Source organism: Triturus cristatus, chromosome 10, assembly GCF_964204655.1.
Source record: "Triturus cristatus chromosome 10, aTriCri1.1, whole genome shotgun sequence".
Lineage (NCBI taxonomy): Eukaryota > Metazoa > Chordata > Amphibia > Caudata > Salamandridae > Triturus > Triturus cristatus.
The window spans coordinates 322,043,849-322,067,564 of NC_140593.1; the positions used below are offsets into that span (position 1 = coordinate 322,043,849).

Below are 23,716 nucleotides of genomic sequence, written 5' to 3' on the forward strand. Positions count from 1 at the left end.
AAGACCACGAGCGGTCTCGCGCCCCTTTATTTATACCGTCGGGCGTGCCCGCCCTCCGGGTGCGTGGGTGCGTGAACAGCGTGCTGGAACGGGCCGGGTGGCTCCGTTACCACAGCAGGGAGGCTGCCGGGAGCTGGGAGGCGGGAGGGACAGAGCTGCTGACGTCACTAGCCCGCACAGTGTCCACCCACATTAAGAAGGGAGTGAATTTGTCTAGAAGCCCCTTCAAGAGACCACTTGTGGAACTGTCACATTTTAAGTTCCCCCTCAATTTCTGGCTAGAAATGAAGCGATCTACACAAATTTTGATTAACTAAATTATTATTATTTTTGTATAGCCTATTTATATAGCGGGAATTCGACCCGAAGGTATTGGAGCGCTTTACATGAGCACCGTATTTACATTACATATTCAGGCACGAGGAGATTACGTGATTTGCCCAGAATCACAGGGATGTGGACGCGACCTCGAGGCTCTAACCCTGGTTTCCTGCACCAAAGTCAGCAGTTTAAGCCGACGGACCCATCCTCTACATGAAGGGTGTGTTAGTTGGGGTGTATGAATGTGTGTTCATAGGCAGATGCACAAACGTGTTAAAATTTAAGGAAGATCAAATCTGATTTGAGGATAAGATCGTGCACAAAAAAACCTTGTTTCCAATATGTTTGTCTGCAAACTGAAAAACACAAAATGTGAACCTGGTCCCATATTTTGTTTTTCATGTTTCTAACAAACATTTAAAATTTTACTAAAACTAGTATTTTTTTATTTTACTTTGTTTTAAAAAATAATTTGTATTGAACAAAAAAGGAAACAGTTCCAGTCAGGTACACATCGTATATTACACCTACCTTCAAAATACAGGTTACAGCATACGGAGAGCACTGCCGATTGCAGCCCAGTAAGGTTTATCCGTCCCTTGCACATCAACATCCCCCCCCCCCCCCCTGAGTCATTTGTTCAGCCGTCCCATCCTCCCTTCAGTCCCTTATTAGTCTTGACCTTGATATTTCTCCCAAGGGCTCCATATTTTGTGCCACTTCTTAGGGCAACCTCTGCTCTCATACACCACCCGTTCCGCAAGGCGGCACCAATCCATATCCACCATCCAATCCAACAATTTGGGAGGCATACAGGTACCCCAGAGGCTCGCAATGTTTCGCTTTGCCACTGCAGCAGCTAACATTAGCCAGGTTCTTGTGTGAGCTGGCCATCTATCCTCCCCCATGACGTCCAACAACAGCCATCGAACCTCTGGTTGAATATGTATGCCCAGCACCCCCATCCTCACACCTGCCAACCTGGACCAGTATCTCTGTATCACAGGACATTCCCATAAAATGTGGAAAAACATGCCGGGTAAACCGCATCCCTTCACGCATTGATCTGCGTCCGCACGCAAAAGTGTACGGGAGTAGTATGTCCGGTGTAAAATTCGTACCTGGATTAATCGGAATTTGGCCCGTATTGCTATCTTCCTGGGGCCCTGCAGTGCCTCCTGCCAGTCATCGTCCTCCAACAGGCCAATGTCAGATTCCCACTGCGCCCTGAGTGTCTCAAGGAGATCAGGCAAGTTGTTCATTACTTTCTCGGGAGATTGCTTTGTCGGGCATTGGATCTAATAACAATCGGTCTTCCAATGGGGCATACTCTGGCAAGGCCTAAAACTGGTATTTTTATGTACTCCAAGTGATTTTAAAAGAGATACATACAAGAAATCAATATGGGTCATCCCATAGCAGAGGAAAGGGATCACTGGTGCGTTTGAACTTTTAATTTTCAAGTATTTTAATGCCACTCATGTCGCTATAGACAAAATATGTTCCAAGAAACTAGATATTTATGTTTATATAATATCACCTTGGACTTGGAATCCTTGACAATCTAGGTCAGTTTAAGAACTATTGCCTGACTTCTTGGCACTTGCGTTATTTTGGTTGAGTGAATGCGTACCTTTATAGCATCTAATTACATATACCTTTAGCTGCCTGTTGTGAGAGCGACTTGCAATCAGGATATAGTCATGGCTTTTTGCAGATGGTTACACTGTGCCAGGGACTTTACATTATGGCCTTGGTGATGTGACAAAGTAGTTCCTTGCTGTGCACACAACCGTGCAGATCTGTCAGCAGCAGAGGCAGGTTCTCCAGGCCATTCAGGGACTTCACAACTGTGGCTCGTAGCCTTTCCAGTTGTACTCACGCAGTCCTTTCCTTCTGTAGGTGACTCTCTTCAGGCAACTTCTCATAGTGCAATCCAGATGTCTTGGCTTTAACAATGCTTGTTTCCTCGGCCGATGGACTTTGGAAAACCCGGGAGAATTTAAAAATACAAATAAAACGTACCTCACCGGGTCCCACGCCGCCTCCCCTCCTGGCCGGGTCCGCGTTTTTCTGCAGCTTTCCTGTTTTCCTGCCACTGGCAGGAACAGTAACAAGGCAGCCTCCCTCCACTCCGCTAAGCCTATCACAATGCTGCAATGGCAGTGTTGTGATTGGTGAGGTCGGCGCCTAGCCAGGCGCCTATGGAGAAGTCATAATCTCTATGTAGGCTGAAGGGCGCATGACTGGTTTGGTTGGCCCCAGAGGGCCGACCAAACAGTCACGAACCACAGCATTGGGCAAGCCACTCCTTCCCGACCCCCCCACCTGGCCCCCCACCGACCAGGCATACCCTTCTGCTTTCTCACAGTGCAAGAAGCAGGAACATAAAATGGTATTTAAAAAACCAATATATGTTTCTGCTTCTCGTACTGAGAGAAAGCTGTGGGGAAACGCCCCTCCGCCCTCATTGCATTCATATATATGATACAACAGGTAACATCATAAATATAACAAGTCAGGACTATTGGCTTTGTCAATGGTTGTTAGTTGCATAAGATAAATAAGCAGCAACTATGGCTTGTATATAATATTGAAAAAGCTTCCACTTAAAGCCCTGGTGACACCACAACAATGTTGCAGCTCCTGAGTTTCAAAAAGAGAAGGGAACTCCATAGAGAAAATGTCTCTCTTTAAAGTATTTCCCTTCCCCTACAATGGTCACCTGGCATGGCGTCATGCTGTACCTTCTCCACTAGTGAGAAGTGAGCTGTGTGAGCACGCGCACATCGATGTGCCTGCTGTCATTACAGTCCGGAAAAAAACAGACCGCCTGTGCCAGGGCACAAAACAGAACCCACAGAGACCCGTTTCGAGTCCCCCTTTAAAAAACTGCTGGTGCTCAGCACTGGTGAGATCCGGCCCACTTAAAGCCTTGCCCCTCCTTATCCTAAGGGTAGGTTTCTGTGCCAGATTCTGTCATTTTTCCAATTCGACCAGTCAGGAGTCTCTGTCCCAAGAGATGGATGTACGGATAGGGGCATCTTCACTGTATGTTATTGGTATGCTAGGGCTGTGTTACTATGCTACTGAGCAGTCTGAACATACTAAGCTTTTCGGTTTACCTCTCTGGGGAAGGCTGAACACATCCCACCATGTGTGCCAAAAGCAAATTCCTCTAGAGTAAAATGTTAGGTCAGTTCCTTTAAAGATAAGGATGGATAGGGTCAGTACAGGGAGTGAAGTCTATTCATGTGCTCTTCCTCTGTGGGGTTGGAGATAAAGTATTTCAATAAATTACTACATTATTTTGTGTAATAGATAAGTGTTCTAGCTGCTGCCACTACTGTTGACGACAAGGTGCACTCACCTACTCATCCCATATGGAGATGCTAAGGGCCATTCTCATACAGAATGTGGGGTGCCTAAAACATAATTTGCAAGTGCAAAATGTAATTTCAGAGTTATAGAATCAAGAATGGTATGACTTTGCCCTTGCAAATAGTATATTATAGAAGAAATGTTGATGGTATTGTTTAACTATTGTGTGAGCAAATTTACTACTAGGTTATGGTCTGTTCACAATCCTATGTAGGTCCACTTTTTAAACTTGGTGAACATCAATGACTATACTACTGCAAAGAGCAAGGGCAATTGTATTTTGAAAAGGCAGGCGACACCTCCAAAACGGACGACGGTGCAGTGGAAGGGGTTTCTGTACTAGACAACATTTTCACAACTGTGAAAAAATATTGCAAGTGAAAATGCAGTTTGTTTCACATTTCGGCATGTGGAAAATACATTAGTTTGATGAAATATACTTTTGTGAACTTCTGGGAGTCAGTGACCGTTTTTTCTGAATTAGAAAAGTGGTTTTGCACTCATAAATGAAGCTATCTGCACATGTGAGTCTGTCATACGGATTCACATAGATGTAAGAGTTAGGATTTTTTACTAACCCAAATGCCATCTTTGCCTTCTCCCTTCCCAGTGTTAATTATTCAGATAAGTGAGAGTCAGATTCTTAATGCAATTTGAGCACTTTCATTGAACACTGGCTCTCAAACAGCTTGTTTTGTAAGTGTAAATTCATGTTTTGTATGTTGTGTTTGCAAAATGTGAATTACACTTGCAAAGTGATTTACTGATATGAAAAATGACACTATGGTTTATTATTATGCATGAGAAAATCTGCTCAAAAGGAGTATGGAGCGGGCTCTCTAGGTCAGGGATACTTTAGACATAAGGCAAACACTGTTACAAATGAGTTCCAGGATTTTTTACAAATGACTACCTGTTTTTTTTTACTGGGAGTGACTTTCACTACCCAGGTCTCACTCATTGTAAATTCACTGTAATCGGACTGAGAGTGCTAACTGCCAGTGTCCACCAATTAAGATGAGGCAACTGGCGTTCAGCTTGTTAGCACATGTGTGTGGGCTGCATGATAAGAGCTACTGTTGTACGCAGCCTGGTATCTGCGCACAGGCAGTGTATCACAGAAGGGACTCTGAAAGGATTGGTACTGACCTAGGGTATGCTTTATAATATGAGTTTGGCATTCATAGTGTAGGTCTGTAGTGATAACTGGAACATCTGTGGTGCTCTCACTGTATTATACATATACGCAAAATCTGCCCTAACTTGCAGTTTTGCTCCACTTAGACCTACAAAGTCCAGCAAGATCTGTATGCTGAGTTTGAATTTGCAGTCTCCAATGACCCACATTTTATGGGACTTCAAGATTTGACATATTTTGTAGCTCAGCTCATAATCACAATCCAGTCCTATGTCCAAATTACTGCTATTTACTCTCAACTCCAGCAGAAGGATGAAAGGCCTCCCTACACAAAAGGGCAATCAACAGTAATTGGCTCCGTTTCTGGGAAAGGAAGTGGTGGGGAGGGTATATGCATCTGATAATTAGCTGGTCACACTGCTGCTGAGCTGGCACAGCCCAGGCCCACTGGCACAAAGGAAGGAATCCACACCAATGGAGTTAACATTTTTGGTAGAGCCTTTGAGGATTCAGTCGTAAGGGATCATGTAGTGGTGCCTGCTAGGGGCTGAGCTAATGCCCTCACAGAAGTTCTTACTTGACAAAACCAGACGTTGCCATTTTGGATTACCTCAGAAAGCTATGCAGGAGGGTTGGGACAGGGGTGGAAGGACAATATGGCATTGTCATTGTAGGATTGGTCAGGGGTGCCTGGCCCCTATAACCTGCCACCCCCACATAAAACCCCAAACAAGGAAGAGACAATGGAGAAGCCCTTGGAACTGGAGGTGATAATGACGTAAAGGATGCCCAGCTTGAAGGAGAAGCCACCTAATGCCCTGCAAGGATGTGCCAAAGACTTTGATTCTAGATTACCCCCAGGACTAGTATGGGATTCTAGAGGGTGAGTTGTTCTGGCCCCCTAATGCCCCTGTGGAGTCAGGCAAAGCAGAAGACTGGTGCAAGGAGCCAAAAATCCAGTTTCTTGCAAAATGCACCCCCTTAGACTTCAGAAGGCCTGGTGAAATTGCTTCTGGTGGCTTGGCCTGGCCATAAGGGGGGAAACAAGCCAAAGAGGAAGAAAATCAGCCCAAGGTGGCCCAATATGTGCCTATTTTAAGATTCGCACCTTTTCAAAATTCAAAACAAGAAATCAAGCGTGTGGCTCTCCCCTGTAGATTTGCGGATTTCCCTCGAGGAGGCCATAACCTCCGTGGGTTGCAAAAACCCATTTATCATTTGGAAATGGAAATCAGCCTTCTTTAGGATTCAACAAGCTTTTAGAGACTGCCATTAAGTAGGATAAACCCATGCTACCGGTAGACCTGGTGCCCTTTGATACGTGGACTGCCAGTTCCAAAGTAAGCCCTGCCTGTCCATTTAGGACATGAGCCAGTCTAGCAGTAACAACTGACAGCACAGGACGTCTGAAGACTCCAGATGACAGCCTCTAACATTCCCATGGCAAGAGGACTAAATAACATCATCCACATATGGTTTAGCCTCTGCTTTATGATTTCAAGAAACTTGAGTGCACTTGCTGCTCCACTCACTGTGTCATGTTCACAAGTCTGGTCTTTGCACTTGATCCCATTGGGGACAGTAATTCCCTTAATGGCTGAAACTGGATTATTATTTGGGGTGGATAACTTCCCACTGCAAGGAATAATCACAACCCATGTCAGGTGAACCCGTAAATTCACTAAACTATCCTGAGTTTAACCAACTGGTAGCTATGGCAGGACAGATACAGACTTAACTTAAAGCAACGTGTAAAGTTGTTATGCAATACCAAAACGATAGTAAAGTAAAAACGCAAAGCACTGAAAATCCCAAACCAAATTACAAAAAATAGAGTAAAATGTAATAAACAAAATGACAGAAAACATATAAGAGGCACTGGGGATATGAATTTTTCAAGTTTTTAGTAGAAAGAGTACCAAAAGCACAAAGCACCAATATAGTCAATGGTCGCAGTAGATTGGGACCTGGGTGCATTTTGAGGCGGACCGTGATGGACTGCAGGTCCAATACACCAACAAAGTTTATCCTTGTCAAAGATTTGACCTGCTGACTTAGTCATTTATATCCCAACTAACCACAGGAGTACAGTTTTAAAGCCCCTCAAAACCTCAGCGGAGGCACTTAGAGAATCATCGGTTGTCAGACAGAGGCCAACATCATTTCCAGTTGCCACTAGTGAGCTGGGTACTTCCAGGAAAAGGCATCTTGCAGCTAGTTGCCTCCTTGTAGCCACACAGGTGGTCAGCCAAATGAACCGTGGAGTCCACTTCTTTGTCCTGGATACAGGAGGGATCAGATCTAGTCCTTCTGTGCTTTTTTCAGGTCAAAAGGTCCGGCCCTCTTCTGATATTCCACAAGTCCAGAAAGTGTCTTGACGTTGGTACCTGGAAGTGCCACATTTCTGCCAGGTACTAGCTAGTGGGTGGGAATAACTCTTAGGCACGTCCTAACCAATGGGATAAAAGTTCCCAGGGGTAACCCTACTCACATTTGGAGAACATCCGGTTTGTCTTACTGCAAGAAGGCCCAAAATGCGAAGTGTTGGACGTTTTCAAGAAGGTGACAGCCTTTCGCCATACTAAACTTGGGCTCTGAGGTATGGGAGTGTGTGTGTGTGTGTGGGGAGAGTATTATGATAATCCTAGCGCCCCCCCCACTTCAAACACGAACATCTGGTCTGAGGCAGGCACTGTACCCACAACAAACTCAGAGACAGAAGTCTGGTAGGCCAAAAGCAAGGTCCTCCAGCAACCAGAGAGTGGACGTATTTGAATTGTCTTAGTATACTTTTATCTCTCTTTCAAATGTGTCCCTAAGTGTTACATGTGGCTCAAGAGAACTGGCAAGCTAGATATAACACTGTGTGTGCACAAAGAGGCCCCCAGTACCCACCCGCATATTCTGTGGGTCACAAGGGTGTCATCTCTGCCCATTATCCGCTCCTTTGAGAAATTTCACACCTATTCAAGGCTAATCATTGGTTGAGATAAGCTGGAGAACCAATGCATATTAACCTTCAGGAACTTCAGGCATCTAAAAGGTAACCTTCTGAAAGTTATTGTACCTTAAAATTTATCAGTAAATCAACTCAAGCATTAAATAGAATTTTTAATAACTATTAAAAATAGATGTTTAATGTTTCTTCTATCGGATCCCATTCCACAGATACAGTATCAGTATTTAATATTACTTCTCAGCATTTCTCTATGTGCCAGCCAAGCTCTGTACAGTGAAATGAGCTTTTAGCAGCTAGTTACTGGAAAAAAATGTTAACATTACATTTGTCAAGGAACGATTTAACTTGTCAAAAGGGTTTATTTTGACAGGCCGAATTGCAATTTTTACTCTGCTACCATCAAGCTACACAAGGTAGGCCTGAAGCCATGTTTTCACTGCCACTATAGTGGATGGTACAATAAGTGTTGCAGCCCACAAGTGGCATTTAAATTCCATACCTTGGGTGCATTTTCACACCATATACTAGGGACTTACACGCAGGATAAATGTGCAAATCAAATTTAACCATGGTTAAAGGGGGAGCATAGGCACTTTGTTACTGATTAGCAAATCCACAGAAAGTTAATCATTGGAGGACAACCACGCAGGAAACACATATTTTCTAAAATGGCATTATCCACCTGCAATTGGCCCATACATGAGATAAGACCCTATTTTTCAGTGAGTATAATGCAGTCCTTTCAACCCATGCGCTCACTAGCATCCAAGCCTTTTCTGTCCAGTCTGAACAGTTTGCTAGTGCCCAAGATTAGTCCATAACATCTCTGATTTTGATAAGAGGTTGTAAAAAAGTGCAGAAACGTTCTTGCATCATTAGACTTGCCTAATTACCCTCATTTTGGTCTTTCACAATTCAAAAACACTCATCTACTCCACACCGATCTACCCAAATTAGAATTGAGAAGAAAAGATTATGGCAAATGTGTATAAATGAAACAAATATGAGTATACATAGATTCTTACTTAAAGCCTGCTAGATAGGATACTATCAAAAACATAGTGGATGTTACGTTTGCCTTATTACAAGTGCATTATTGTCAATAGCACTCTAAAAATGTACCCTGTCTACCAAACTCGAAACAACTAGAAATAAGGTCCATAATCGCTCGCTCTGAGTGGGGAAGAACTGTTGGGTGAAGAAAAAAAAACACCAGACCCCAAAGTTGCTGTTTTTTTCAGGGCTTGGTTGCACCTAATTTCCTGTTTTTCCTCACAGAATGAGAATTAAAATGCAGTGTTGTTTATGCCAACTGGTAAAAGCATGCTGTATTTGACTTCCCACAATGCTTTCCCCATGCAAATTTCTTCAGATTATACCTAGATATGTGGAAGAATTTGTGTGAGGTAAAACCCTGGTGCAAGCAAAATGTGTTTTCAACTGGGAATGTGAACTCGAATGCAAACACCATTACAAACAGACTTGCAATGAGTCCATTGGTTGGATCTAGCAACTCTTTCGTAGATCTCCTTCAGACTACTTTCCTTCTGGTTATGTAAATCTTCAAGTGCAGCCTTTCAAGGTATACATAATCATTTATACACTCTATTTCTATATAAAGAGTTATATTAACACTGCTATGTTTTACTGTTCAGATGCATAATTTAAACACTCTAGGTACATGAGCACTCTAGCACAATACACTTTTTTCTCCTACTATATTGCAAAATGATTAGAAAAGTAGGTTAAAGAAGAAAATCAAAACTTTAGTAATAGTGAACTTGCCCTAATTGTAAGCAGGGCCACTGGAACTATGCAATTCTGATGCCACAGCGATTATCGCATAATTATGCATTAGTGGAATTTGCCACATAAACCATAATCTGCTGGATAATTTGCAGATTTTAACATAAAAACATTTTTTTTAGCTCATTCATATCAAAAGTTACAAAAAATATGGTGACTAGAGCTTCTGCGCACAGGAAGACTTTTTGCAAAGGTTGACTGGTCATCTTTCAGTTGCTAATTGTTGTATTTGGGTGTTAAATTGGTACTAATTAAGGTGAACTCTTTTCACAGACAGTGTTACGAGGTGCAAAAATGACAAAATAATGTAATACTATCACAAAATGTGCTGCATTATGCCGTATAATTTATTTTTCTTGCTACATACTTTCGTCTACCTTGCTGCATAATTTGGTCCACCTCTGCCGCATAATTCCAGTGGCCCTGAGTAAGTCACACAGGCATGAGCACTGATTACTTCAAAGCTCAGGAAGTGGATAGTAGCAGCCCTATGCCTGTGCAGCAGATGAACTTAAAGAGTTCTATTCATTTATTTTTACCCCGTGCCACAGTAGGACGGGAAAGAAATATATTTTGAGAATATATTTTAATCTCTTCCATGGGAAAATAACAATTATGTAGATCATTGGAAAAGAAGTCTTTGTTCCATTGTATTTCGTTTTACTATTATTATTTAATTATTTATGTCTATATTTTTGTGGTTTTGTATAGCTCAAGCCCAGCCCCAGTGCAATAGAGCACATTTACATGAGTACGAGGATATGTAACACATTATCTTGGCCACAGGGAGATAAAATGATATGCTAAGAGTCGCAGAAAATTGAACGCAGGCTAGTATTCGGTCAAAAGTTGGCAGCTCTAGCGGCAAGGACACAACTCCTCTCCCAGAATGAGATCATGTCAAAGATTTCTTCTTCGTAGGCGATTTAATGAATGCAGTATCCTTTTCGTCTCAGCATGACATGTGTACCTATCTTCTCATACATGTAATACATTTTTGTAATCCACTTTTGTAAAGCACGAATATATCACCCCTTAAGGTTTCAAGGCGCTGGGGGCCATCGGGGAGATTGAGTGAGCTATTGCCCAGAGTCCAACGAAGCTGAGGTGAGCTGCCGCCGGCACCGGGTATCGAACTGTGATCCCTGCAATATGGAGTTAGCCGCTTTGGCCGCTGCACCACACCTCTCCCACCTCTACTACTCTTAAAAGGAAAGCAGGCTTTCTTGAATAGACTGATAATATAATATTTATAAAACATAATGTTAAATCCAAATGTTTCAGAAAAGCAATATTTTTGGGCTACTGACCCAATACAACCCCATCAAAAGTCACTGATAACAATAAATTCAGGTATAGTTCCTTACTTGATTCTCCTGTACTCTGTCCTCGTCTTCACAAATGCCGTGCACACAGAGATCCTGAGAGCCTCCTCGACAATCATCATACTTTGAGGTGCAATGTGTTCCATGCCACTCAGGTGGACAGGCGCAGCTGCAGAATACAGAAAACCACCATAACTATATTATAGCTACCATTAATGCCCACGATTAAACAGCGGTGCTAGAACAATTTTCAGGGTCTGGGTGCTGGCATCAATGTTACATCACTGAAGTCATATAGATTGTGAATAATCCAAGTTTCACACAAAGGACAAGTATAGAATATGAGCCATGCCCATTCATCAGGACAGTAGTAAAGGTAAAGTATGGAGCTGGTGGTGCACTTTGGAGCACAATGTAGCAAATATATTACTTAAGCATGCTGTGTTAGAGCATCGTCATTTACAGACAGCAAATTTTCCATTGAAATGTTCGCAAAATTCTCGCTGGCATGCAGTTTTACTGATGAAACTATATAATACATAAATAATAGTGTGTGAAAGTTAATTGTTATCAGATATTTACCATTTGCACATCAACAAGTAAAATGTCTTGATTTGTTTTGATCTTTGTTTCCATCATACTTCAGAACTACAGAACAACGAGCTTCATTTGTGCTTTCCTAACTGCTGATTTATCTTAGAATATTTGTCCTGTTATTTTACAGGTATTTTAATGTTGTGTGTTCACTTTCCAAATTCCTCTAGCTTTGCAGTTAGAGAAAGAAAAGTAAAAACGAATCTCCATGTTAAAAGAATAAGCAGCAATTTATCAGGAAACATAACCTGACATTTGATCTCTGTCTTTGAAGGCACAGGAAATATGATAAGATAAAAATAAACTTATAATTCATTGTTATTACTCATTCATCTTCTTAAATCCGACATTGTTATTCTGGGGGAGCTGAGGCACCCCCAGACCCCTATTTCCAGTGAATAAGCAACTCAAGTAAGAAAAATCTTTTAAGTCTTTTAATTAAGCAAACAAACGAAAGTGTGCCATGGACAGCCTAGATAAATCTATATATATATATTATAAAGATATAAGTGCAGTTATTAATTAAATTCAGTTTTCAGTCTATTAGGTTTTCAAAAGGTATGCAAACTAGTGAATCAAGGCAACATCAATGCAACAAGCTTCAATTAATTTATCGATTTTATGAGGTTCATAGAGTCAGTGTCTCAAAATTCCACATTTGCTGAAATACTGAAAAGGTACTTCGTATATAATGGTCTGTTACTCTAGAAGCCACATGGTAAGTCAGTAATACTGCTTATTGTGCTACAAGGCAATAGAAGAGGCAGAATGTTTGCTATGGAAATGACAACAACATAACATATCTAATGAGGTGCTACTGAAATAGTTAGCAAGAGGCAGCAGATGAACTGACGCCAATTGACAGCCATCTCTTCTGCTTTTCCAGATGCCTACCAGGTCAATGGCCACATTTCTAGATTTGGCCCTAGATGTCTTGCCTAGGGGACATCATGTGGCAGGATATCCTTCATTCACAGCAGCCTTGGGTGGGGTACATTTAGTCTGAGAAAAATCAGGCAAAACCAAGCAACTGTACCAGACTTTGCCAAAGTGGAAGAGTCTCAACTTCATCCGATGTCAACTTTGCCCAAGCTTAATCAAAACCCTATTTTAGGCACTTAACTATGACCAAGGAAATGTCTAAACTAATTATATTGAAAGTCTCAGTATAAAATCAACCTAGAAAAAGCAACAAAAAAACAAGCATTGGCATAGCCAATAAGTCTCGCCTTTGGGACATTATAAGTGTTTAGCCATGCAACAGTTGATGTTGCACCAAGGATATTGTGCTGCATAATTAAATACTTATAAGGTCCCAAAGGAGAGACCTATTGGCTATGCCAATGCTTGTTTGCATTAGGAAGAGGTGTACCAGCTGGGTGTGAAAAACGACTGGGTAGCGTTGTGCAAATGCATTGGTACAACTTTGTGACCGTTCACACCTTTCCAATGACAACCTCTGTCCACCCCCTGAAATATAACCATGTTTCCTCCCCTAAATTGGCAGATTTCCAGTGATTTTAAATTCTATCAGTTGACATAAAGATCGACAGACTTGGATTCTGTAATTTGAAATAAAACATTTACAATCTCTGGACTACGTTTTCAAAGCCATTTGCACATCTTATTTGAACTCAAGTACCAAATGGGCAGTTGTAAACGTCTAAAGATCCTCTTTGGGATCACAAAATGTGGAGGTACATTTGTGATAAGATGTACTCACACATATATGTATGTGTGAGTTTTTCTACTTCCAGGGGCTGTTAGTGGGCATTCTAGCCCACGCATGCACTGGGATGTTTTCAGCTATCGACAAACTTGCATGGTTGGGGTATTTCAACCCTGTGCACAGTCGGATCGCTAGTTACGGCAGGAGTAAATCCTTATGCAGAGTGGGAATGTGGAAGAAACACCCTCCAAATTGGTAGGGATATAGGAGAAGGAGATTCTCTATGGGCAAAACTATTTCTCTATGGAGAACATATTTAAAAAAATAATTTTTGCAAGAAATGTGTGCATGCATATATGAACACAATGTACATTCGCACATGCAAAAACACTTTCTCATTGTAGTAAATAACTTGAAATTCACTAAATAATTGTACTACTTGAAACAACTTTCCAGGAGTACTTCTGGAATTCACCATGGTTTCCTAAAAAGCTGAAATATCAGGTGTAAAACTATCACAGCGTATTTTCAACTGTATATTAAGAATCAGGCTATTTGACTGCATGTTTGTGCAAGAAGTTGTACTTAGGCGCCCAACCTTGGTGTGAATCTGACCCATCATGTTCTACAGGAGTAGAAAAAGTGGCTGCCATGATGTGCCTCAAGTGGACCTTCTACACATGTTGTGGAGGTGCACAGATCCCTTGTCATAGTGATTCATAACACATGTACATTAAATTGGATATAAATGGCTAGCAGCCACATGGCATGATGTTAAATGACTTTAATAGCTGATACATTAAATATAAAACAATCTTAACAGATAGTAAGTGATGTAAAACTGGCAAATTATTCTTTCGAGAAACCTTACAATCCATTCATCCTCAATGGCAGTCCTTCATGCGGTGCACATGACGCTGCAAAAAGTGAATATGCAGGTCCATGTGTCACACATGAAATCCTTTGCACATATAACTAACAGACGGCCAGACAAACCCTTATAACATACCAGCTATTCTGCACTCTAGCCACATCCCACAGCAGGGCAGCACCGGACTGGGACAGACCATACACCTTTTCTTAGAACTTGTTGCAGTAGGTTAGCTGGCGCTTTCAACTGATGTGGGTTTCTGACTAAAGAGTTGTACATGAACAAATCGGGGCTTCTTCGGTAGGGAGGTAAGGTGGTTTGGTGGATAGAGCTGCCGATTTGGGGGCCAAGGTTCGATTCCTGACCTTGGCTCATCATCGTATGAGTCTGGAAAAAACGTTTAATCCTTCTCTTTCTAAAAAATATTGTGAAATGTATTCTTGCAATCTCCACTTGATGTACCAGATCTTATAGGTCTGCAATGTACAACAGACAAAGGTAAAACGACTCCACACAAGAAAGGGTATCATGCTGTCATTTTAAATTAATCAAAAGTAATACCAGGCAAACCTAATAGAGTGAGCTGAAAATAGGAGCAGTCTTTAGTGTAATAAAATGTGTACCACCCCCATTACCATGGCAGCTCAAAGTCCCAGCTTCGCAAACATTGCCAGGAGCTTGGAAGCTTCTTTCATTATAAAGTTAAGCAATTTCGACCGAACCTCAAAGCTGGCGGCATGTGGCACCCATGTTGACAATGAATGCAGGCGCAGTGGGCTGTGACCTGGGACAGCAAGAATATTGAGCTGTGCGTCTGCCTTTGTGGAAGTTAAACAAGTGGGAGGGGTGGGGGGAGTGCAGCCGAGAGCAGGGACACGCAGCGGTTAACTTGCGGGAGCGAGCGCTATAATTGCTAGCAGTTGGCGCCGCTCTCTCCCGCAAGGGAATCGCCAAACGTGCACGCGTTGCAATTGAAAGCAATGCAAAGCGTGCACGTTTTTGGGCAAAAAAGTGAATCGATTTCAGGAGGTCCCCTCCTAATCAGCGCATGCGTGCTGCATAGGCGAGACCTAATGAACATTTTAGAAAATATATTGATTGCAGAGAAAAGCATAGGCAACTGAAATGAGTAGGGGGTTATAAATTAACCTTGCACTTTCACTGTGATAAAACCCAATTTATCTACTGTGCAACTGAGGCTCTTTTAGGAACTATGATGGTGAGATTTAGAGTAAGAGGATACCCCCAGCATATTTTTAACAAAGTAGATGAACAGCAAGAGAGAGAGATAAAACTCAAGTTGGGACATTTTGATATTAAGAGTTATCTCAACCTATACTTCTGAATCTAATAAGATCCAAAATATCGTGAAGTTGAATTGAGAAAATTTACCAGTGTAAAGAGAGCCTAAAGAACAGGGTGGTGCACAACCTGTCTATATGTTACAAACCAATTAGATCCCTGAAAGGCCCTCTGATTAGAAGTCATATAAAACACAAGGCTATAGAATTATAGCCAAAGACTAAAGAGGGATTCTACAGGAGTTTAATCTGCAGGGCATGTAAAAATAACACCAACATAATGTGATTGAAAAACCAAATGACAAGTAGAGTTTAAGATCTGGAAACATAACACAGAGCAGTGTCCTGGCTAAAAATCGTACATAGTAAGTGGTATCTTCCCTTTCAAAATGAGGGTTGTAGAGCACCAAAGAGCAATCACCAATGCAAAACATACTTTCCCAGTGGCCAGATACTTTAAAGAATTTCACATTAGTGATCAGAATGAGATGGTACATTTTAAGATTGACGCTGTGAAGGGCAATGACTGGAGATGCAGTAGAGGAGTGCAGAAAACTCGAGTCTTACTACATACTGTTACTGGACACACACATCCGAAGGAGATTGAACAATGACAAGGAGGTGCCTGTTTTTTTGGGCACTGTCAAATATGATGATTCTCATGTAATGAAATGCTACACTGCCATTGCCAACGTACTTTAGGAATCTGTTAAAATAATAATGTAAATATTGTGTGCCAATAGGCCATAATCTTCACGTATTCTTTCCAGCAGGCGGTGAACAGAAATTAAACAGCAATTGTACAAAGGAAAGCAATGTACTGGTATGCAAAGTGTTGAACTACAACTGAAAAAACTTGATTTGGGGTTCTGGATCTAAAGAATAGTACTCAAACCATTCCTCTTGCAAAACCAGCCAATCGCAATGGGATGCACCTATAAGTACATAGGAATAACCGTGTCTGGTTCTCTAAACTGATAAACTACTAGATATTGTAGCAAGGGCCGAGGTGCAAAGGGTATCTTAAAATTCACAATGTGCAATCTCAAACCCTATACACATTTATGCAAGTCAGAGTAGAAGGAATCACCTTTTATGAAATTGAGATTTGGGGCGAGGTATTAATTGCTGAGTGACAGGCAATCTTGAGAACAATACAGAAAATAAGTCATTAGCCCCCTGCAATCATCAACAACTGCACCATGGAAAGCAGACACAGGCAACAAGTCAGTCAAAGACAAAGTGGCCAATGTCCCATTAATTTATATAACACAATCACCATTCACATCCTTGATAAAAGCATTACAATCCCCAAAACAAACATGGTGCATCTACATTAAGTATTCACCTTTTTGAACCTATATGAAACCCTGCAACCCCCAACTCTGGCAAAGTTCAGCAGATAGGGACTAAGCTAAAGTGAAACAAAAGTACATGAGAGGAGCATAGAAAGAAATCATACCATTGTCAGAAAAAATTTAGCGGTTATTCTGGGCAGAAATTATTAGCCACAGTAAAGAGCCAGCCACCTATTTCAGCATTGATATCATGTTAAACCAGAAAATATATATTTTTTATAGCTCATAGCAGCACACAGCCTTTTAGCAAGTTCCTGGAAAAACGATTTTCTAAAAAGTCCCACGGATGCCAGTGCTTTGGTAATTGATTGGAATCTCTAATCCAGTTCCTTCTTCTCTGTAGAAGCTACCACCAAACTTGGAAGGACCAACATGACGCTTAGTGAAAAAGTATGAATTAAGGCTAACCAATCTCTTGGCGATCTACCTCTTTGTCCAGTTAACCAAGAAATTATTCTATGAATTAGACATTCGTAGAACAAGCCTGGGAGTCCTTGGAACCAAACTACATGTCTAACACTCTCCTAAAAGCAATTTAATGGGTGGCGTGGACATTTTCTTGTCTTCGTCCTGGCAGTGCTACTTTAGCAGAATCAAACATGTAGCATACCTGTAAGAGCCTGGTGTGTTTTCACACACGCCTCCGTTCTGGCATTCCAGTGGTGTTCCTGCATAATGTGTGCATTCATTGACGTCAACTGAACACAATGGACCCTAAAATAATAATAATAATAATTAGTTAAGTAAAGAACAAAACATCCTTTTGAATCAAACATTGCAAATAATTTCAACAAAGATTGACACTAGTTGAAGTAGACCCTTCTTAACCCCTTCAGCGCGGCGCGGATTACCGCGCCGTGCTGAAGGTTCCATACGCGGGCGGGGCCGTGACGGAGCGGTTCTGTCATGCGCACAGCGCAACAGACGCGCATGATGGAACCGCTCCGTCACCCGCATCGAAGGGGTTAAGAAATGTTTGGAAAATAACAAATGCTTAACTATGCTGACACTTTAAGGTTTACATGCACTATTGATAGGCTGGTCTGCATTAAATAACTATCATGATAATTATGTGTGGTAGGAGCTCAGATTAGCATACCAAAGATGTTAATCACAATACCGAAAATTAAAACACTAAAACATTCTCCACTATAGAGACACTTGTCTTTTGACTTTTAGCAAACACTTAGCAAATTTCTCAACACATTTATATTAATACTTGTATTAAAACAAGTATTTATTTATTTTTGGAAATGTTGTCTCTTTTATTCCTGTTTCCCTATCTGATTGTGTCACTATTCTTGACACTGCATCCTCTTACTTAGGCTTACCTTGTGCAGTAGTAGAGAGGTTGATTTAATATATATAATAATATTTTTTATGCAACATAAAGCATAAGTAGTGGGGCTCTTCCCCTACCTTTCTTCAATATACTTATCTAATATCACTTGGCAACTTATGCATTCAAGGAGACTTGAACAGTGAAAATTGAGAAATTGAATGTTGCTATGTGGCAAATATTACCTGCCAATGTCTTGTACAAAGACAAAAGAAAGAATCCAACAGATTGAGACACGTTCCTAAATTTTGACAGGGGTTACTTCCACAAGCTTTTCGTTGAACGGTCTGCAGCAAAGGAGAAAACAAAGAAATATAATTAAATCACGATTCTAGAAATATTATTGCAAATATTCTTCTACTGTAATGATGCAGATATTAAGTCCCAGAGTTAGTCACTAGAAATACAATAAATCAAGGTGTGCATGATTGGCTCAATTATTGGCCGCAGGAGATCCCACTCCTTTTTCATTGATGGACAGAGAGTGCTTCAAGTTGACAAATTTTGTTACCTGGGACTCACCTATGCCAGAGATTGAACCTGGGCACATGAAATTACCAATGTGCGGGCCAAAATGGCCAAAAGTGCCCATGGGGTTTTTAGATTTGCGGCTCAGATAGGCGACAGACGCATCAGGGATATGTTGCAGATTTATCAATCACGATGTGTATCAATTGCCTTATATGGGGCTGGGGTCTGGGGACACTGTTCTAATGGCTGCCTGCAAATTGAGGAAAATATTTTTCTCAAAAATCTTTTGTGTTTACCAAATTCTGTCCCAAATGATTTAACCCACAGAGAATTAGGGATCAATTATCTGTCAGACTTGATATCTTTGAGACCGTTAATGTTATGGCGCTCGATCTGGCAAAAGGAGGAGACAGCCCTGAATAGATCTGAAATTAACGACTGTCTCTCTCTGGATAACCATTCCAAGATCCCTTGGTTAAAATACATAATACACAGTTTCCAGGAAATCTTTGATATAAATATTTTGGCCGACCCATATGCTGCCGTAGCAATGTCAAAACATGAGATGAGGAGCATATTCATGAACTACAAGGCAGAGAGGCGAGTGAGTGGCAATGGTTTACTGTCCAGCTGCATGTTTTATAATAAATTTGTGGGTAACGAGAAATTTCAATCATATTTAAGTCAGGTGACCAGGCCCTCGCATAGATTTGTCCTTACTAGGTTGAGGCTCGGGCTAGTACATCATTTGGTGGCCTTCCCGTCTCCTAAAAAACACCCGGTTGTCCCTTGTCCCTGTGACGGTCAATCTAAACAATGCATTTTGTACTTTCTTTTGCTATGTAACCTCTATAGGAATTTCCACATTGTTTATTTAAAACCGATCCTTGTAAAATATGGAGTCCGTACTGTTAACGATGCTATGAAATTGCTTTTTAATATGCATAATCCAGATGTTTGCTTTTTTATTGCTACCTTTTTCTACAAATCAATTCATGTTAGGAAAAGTATGATGTTTTAAAATCTTGTGTGTCAACTGAATTAATTATCCCTGCATTTTTGCTTGCTATGTATGCACGTTATTTCGTGCTTTTATGGTCATTCTTGATATGTACCGAATAAAGCTTTATAAAATGAAAAAATGAAATGGCTCAATTATTCAATTTTTTTAAAATACATATATCACATATAAGTTGTATGCCATCTCATAAAGTATGACCAAATATAACAAAGAAACTGTTAAAATACAAAGGGGTTGATAATACACAGATGCATAAATGTAAATTATACCTTTGGACCTAAATATAGTGAAATGTGTTCAATTTAAGCTTCCACAATGTAACATGCAGGGGCGTATTCAATAGAGAGAATGAGCAGACATAGATTTGGAACTTCTTTTAATTAACGAGCGCAATAATAGAAAATGTTTGACAATGTTTGTTTTTTTAATTAGCAATGGAGAATATAGTGTTATAAACGCTTAAATCGGTAAGTCTTAAATATCCCATAAATGGTAAACGCCCACCTGTACAGGCATCATGACTAGAATAGTTAGGGGGCCGTCCGCACACCTGCCTCAAATCCCGCGGCCTTATTTGAAACGGCTTATGGATATCAGGGGTTAATAATGTGCCCCGAAGTTTAGGTTTCGTAAAGGGTACAATTTACAGAGATTTCAGTTTAAACCCCTACAGAAAACTTAAAAGAAAGTAAAATGGTGAGGGGGCTAAGGTCGCAAAAAAACATTATCAGGGAGATGCATGAGGCGAAAGGGAAAGGTCACCAAAAAGTATCCTTGTGAGCAGAGTTTGAAGTTTGCACGGTCATTTATAGTTTGACAGATGAAATGTCGATCCACTGGGACAGAGGAGGCCTCACCCCAACCAACCCTGCTGGCACAATGCTAGCTAGCTCGCAAAATCATGGCGGCCGGCAGGCTCATTCTAATGATTTTAGTTTAAAAAAATTAATAAACTGGTTGTTTTGTTTCTAGAAAACAAACAGTGTATTTATTCTGTCCATCATGCACAGCCCAAGACCTCTATGCTGTGCATGGTGGTCCTGGGCAGAAAAAAATCTGCATTGGAAGTCCTGTCCTAAATGGGGCAGGCCTTCCAATCCAATGGAGGGGCTGTGCCCATGCTGCTGGCTCACCAGGAATGTGTTTCTGACAGTAGAGTGAGTGAGGCTCCATCAACAGAAGCCAAGCGGGTATCCCACCACTAAATGAGTCAGAGAAAAGAGGCAGGTAGGCAGGGCATCCACCGATTTTTGGCAGATTCCCCACTACCACCCACCTCTACATGAGGTCTTCACTCCTATGGAGGTGCTTTAATGTGCAAGAATCTCCAGACCAAAAAGAAATGAAAAGGTTAGGTTTATTCCATGTTCATAACAAGATGATTAGTTAAATGCCCCAGAGATGGGGCGAAGGTTAGGCAGACCCAAAATTACTTACAGTATGACTAAGGTTCAAAGTTTGATCGAGAGGAAAAGGGTAGTTCACAAATAAAATGGTTCATGGAGCTCCAGTCAGTATCCAAAGAGATTTCCACATAGTTGAATGATCTGAACATAACATCAGAGTTAGGAGTTTCGAACAGCTCAGAGAGCAACATTCCATTGTCACTACGAAATGGCAATATGTGAGTTTGTGGGCATCTTGCATCTGTCATTTTTCATGTTAAGGATTGCACAAAGTTTGAGTCACTTCAGCAGGCAGGTGGCAGGTATAATCAGAACTGAACTGGTTACAGCTTCCGATAAAGACTGTGGGAGCTCACAGTGAAGATTGCTTGTGAAAAGCTTAAAGAAAAGCTTGTTGCCATTCGAAGGAGACAAATATGCACTGTCTTTCAAATCAGGTCTGGGCTTTGCTCCCATCAAGTTTAGTAGAGCTTGAATCCTACACCTTGTTGCGGATTTGGACTCACACAAATTAGTAAAGCAGATTTGTAGTTCCCATCCCTTTCAAATTTTTTTTCCTAGTATCTTTCTGAACAGGTCTCCATACAATACAGTGGCCGGAAAGTATATACCAAAAGCCTCACTCTACTCTCCAACTAGGAACAAGCAGTTGAGCAACCGGGTTCTCTGCCTCAAGGAGATACCTCTGTTGATTGATTGATTATATTTGTAGAGTGCAACTTTCACTCCCTTAGGAGCATCTTGGCGCTGTGCAGGTAAGAGCAGGATTTAGCGACACCGGGGGGGGGGTGGTAGGGGGGGCTGAAAAAGGATGCTGGCCTTATTGAATAGGTGCCTGGCAGATTGAGTCTGTGGATGAAAATATCCAAGTTTGAAACATTTGCCAAAACAGGTGTTTAGAGTCAATGTATCTCATCTATTTAGGGAGTTGATTTCAAGCCTTTGTTCCTAAGACTGCAAAGGATTTCCTGCCTTTGGCCTTACACCTAAATGTAGGAGGTTTAAGAAGATTAGCTGAGGAGGATCTCAGGGTGCGGGAAGGGGTTTAAGGAGTGAATCTAGAGGCTAGATACTTGGGACCTATTGATCCGTATGCTCTGAAAGTGAGCAGGAGCATTTTAAATACAATTCTCTTGTGTAATGGGAGCCAATGGAGGGTACTGAGGGCATCTGAGGTGGAGGAGCTAAGCGGTAGTTGCATCACGAGCCTAGCGGCTGCATGTTGCACTATCTGCAGTTTTTGAAGAGTTTGTTTGGTTGTGCCTGCATATAGACTGTTACAATTGTCCAGTCTGGAAGTAATTAGTGCAGCAGCAACTGTCTTTCTAGCTGCACGTGTGAGATATTCAAAGAATTGTTATTGTGATTTTATCAAGTTGAAACATGTGCTTACAATTGCAAGAGCTTGTGGCTTAAAGGATAGAGCAGCATCAAAATGTACCCCTAGATTTTGTACTACCAGGACAGTTCATGCCAGAGAGGATGGGGGGTTGCCTGAAATCAGGTCGAAGGCATTGGTCTTACCTAAATGCATGATCTCAGTTTGCATTTGAGGTGGTTGGATTGCATCCACTGAATTACCTCAGTTCGACAATGTTTGAAGTTTAGCTCTGAGCTTATGGCTGCTTTGTCCAGTTCCAGGTTAAGCTGTGTGTCATCTACATATGATGTAGTTTTGATGTCAAAAGAAAAAAAAATACTTAATGATGGGGGCCATATATATATATTGAATATTGGGCTAAGAGAGGAGCCCTGTGGTACCCCTGAGATGTTGTTTTTCTCTGGTGCTAGGAAGGCTCCTAGAACCACCGTTTGACTGCGGTCTGAAAGAAAAGATTTTAACCAGGCTAAGGTGAGATTAGTAATGCCACAGTTTTTTATGCACTGTAGATGGATATCATGTGAAATGGTGTTGAACGTGGCTGAGAGATCTAATAGACTCAATACTGCATTCTTGCCTGTATCCAATGATAAATTGAGAGGGTCTGCCACTTCCAGTAGGAATGATTCTGAAGAATGTTGGGACAGAAACCTGACTCTCTAGGCTGGAAGATGTTGGTTTCTTCTAGGAATGTCATCAAGAGTCTTTCAGTGATTTTCCTGGTAATGAAAGTAGGGAGATAGGGCGTGGGTTTGAAACGGTTGCTGCATTCGGAAGATGTTTTTTTGTTGTAGTGGTTTCACCACCGCAGCTTTCCAGTCGGTTGGAACAACCGTGGTGGTCAGAGAGGTATTTACCCTTTCATTGATTCATGGCTTCACTATATCCACTATTTTATGAAGGACGGAATGGGGGCACGTGTCAGATGGAGAGCCTGATTTACAGGAAGGAATTGCTTGTCGTGATTGTTCTAGGTTAATTCTCTGAAATGAGAGTTCCGTTTGCTGGGTGTCTAACTCTAATTTCGACCAAATTTACATTTTTATCCTTGCCAGTAATTCTCAAACAGTAAAATTAACTCATTCATGTGTGTGGAGTGCTTCAACAAAAGTGCGGAGTTCTCTGCATCTGTAAATTTCACTCACGGAGTGTGAAAGTGGGCGTTCCAAGGCATGATTAGCGTTGGAACGTGATTGTCAACAAGCATGGCTATTTGTTGGGATTCAGAAACTCCTCTCATTCACATTTCCCCCCTAGAAAAAGCTGAGATTTTTACTCCAGTCAAGGGCATGTGTAAATCCCTTTCCAGGGCGAATGGTTTACCTCCAGATGTGGGGTATAATTTAAGGGTTTCATCCACTGGGAAAAAAAACTA

At 41.3% G+C, this 23,716-nt stretch overlaps 1 protein-coding gene across 1 annotated transcript in view; it reads right to left on the reverse strand.

Moving 5' to 3' along the window:
- CUBN (cubilin) overlaps positions 1-23,716 on the reverse strand; it is a 1,289,359-nt gene that overhangs the window by 1,213,874 nt on the left and 51,769 nt on the right. The window contains exons 5-7 of the mRNA XM_085631507.1: positions 18,248-18,349; positions 17,334-17,437; positions 10,973-11,099 (exon numbers count right to left, since the gene is read on the reverse strand). Coding sequence (XP_085487633.1) covers positions 10,973-11,099; positions 17,334-17,437; positions 18,248-18,349 — 333 coding nt within the window. The remainder of the gene's footprint in view (positions 1-10,972; positions 11,100-17,333; positions 17,438-18,247; positions 18,350-23,716) is intronic.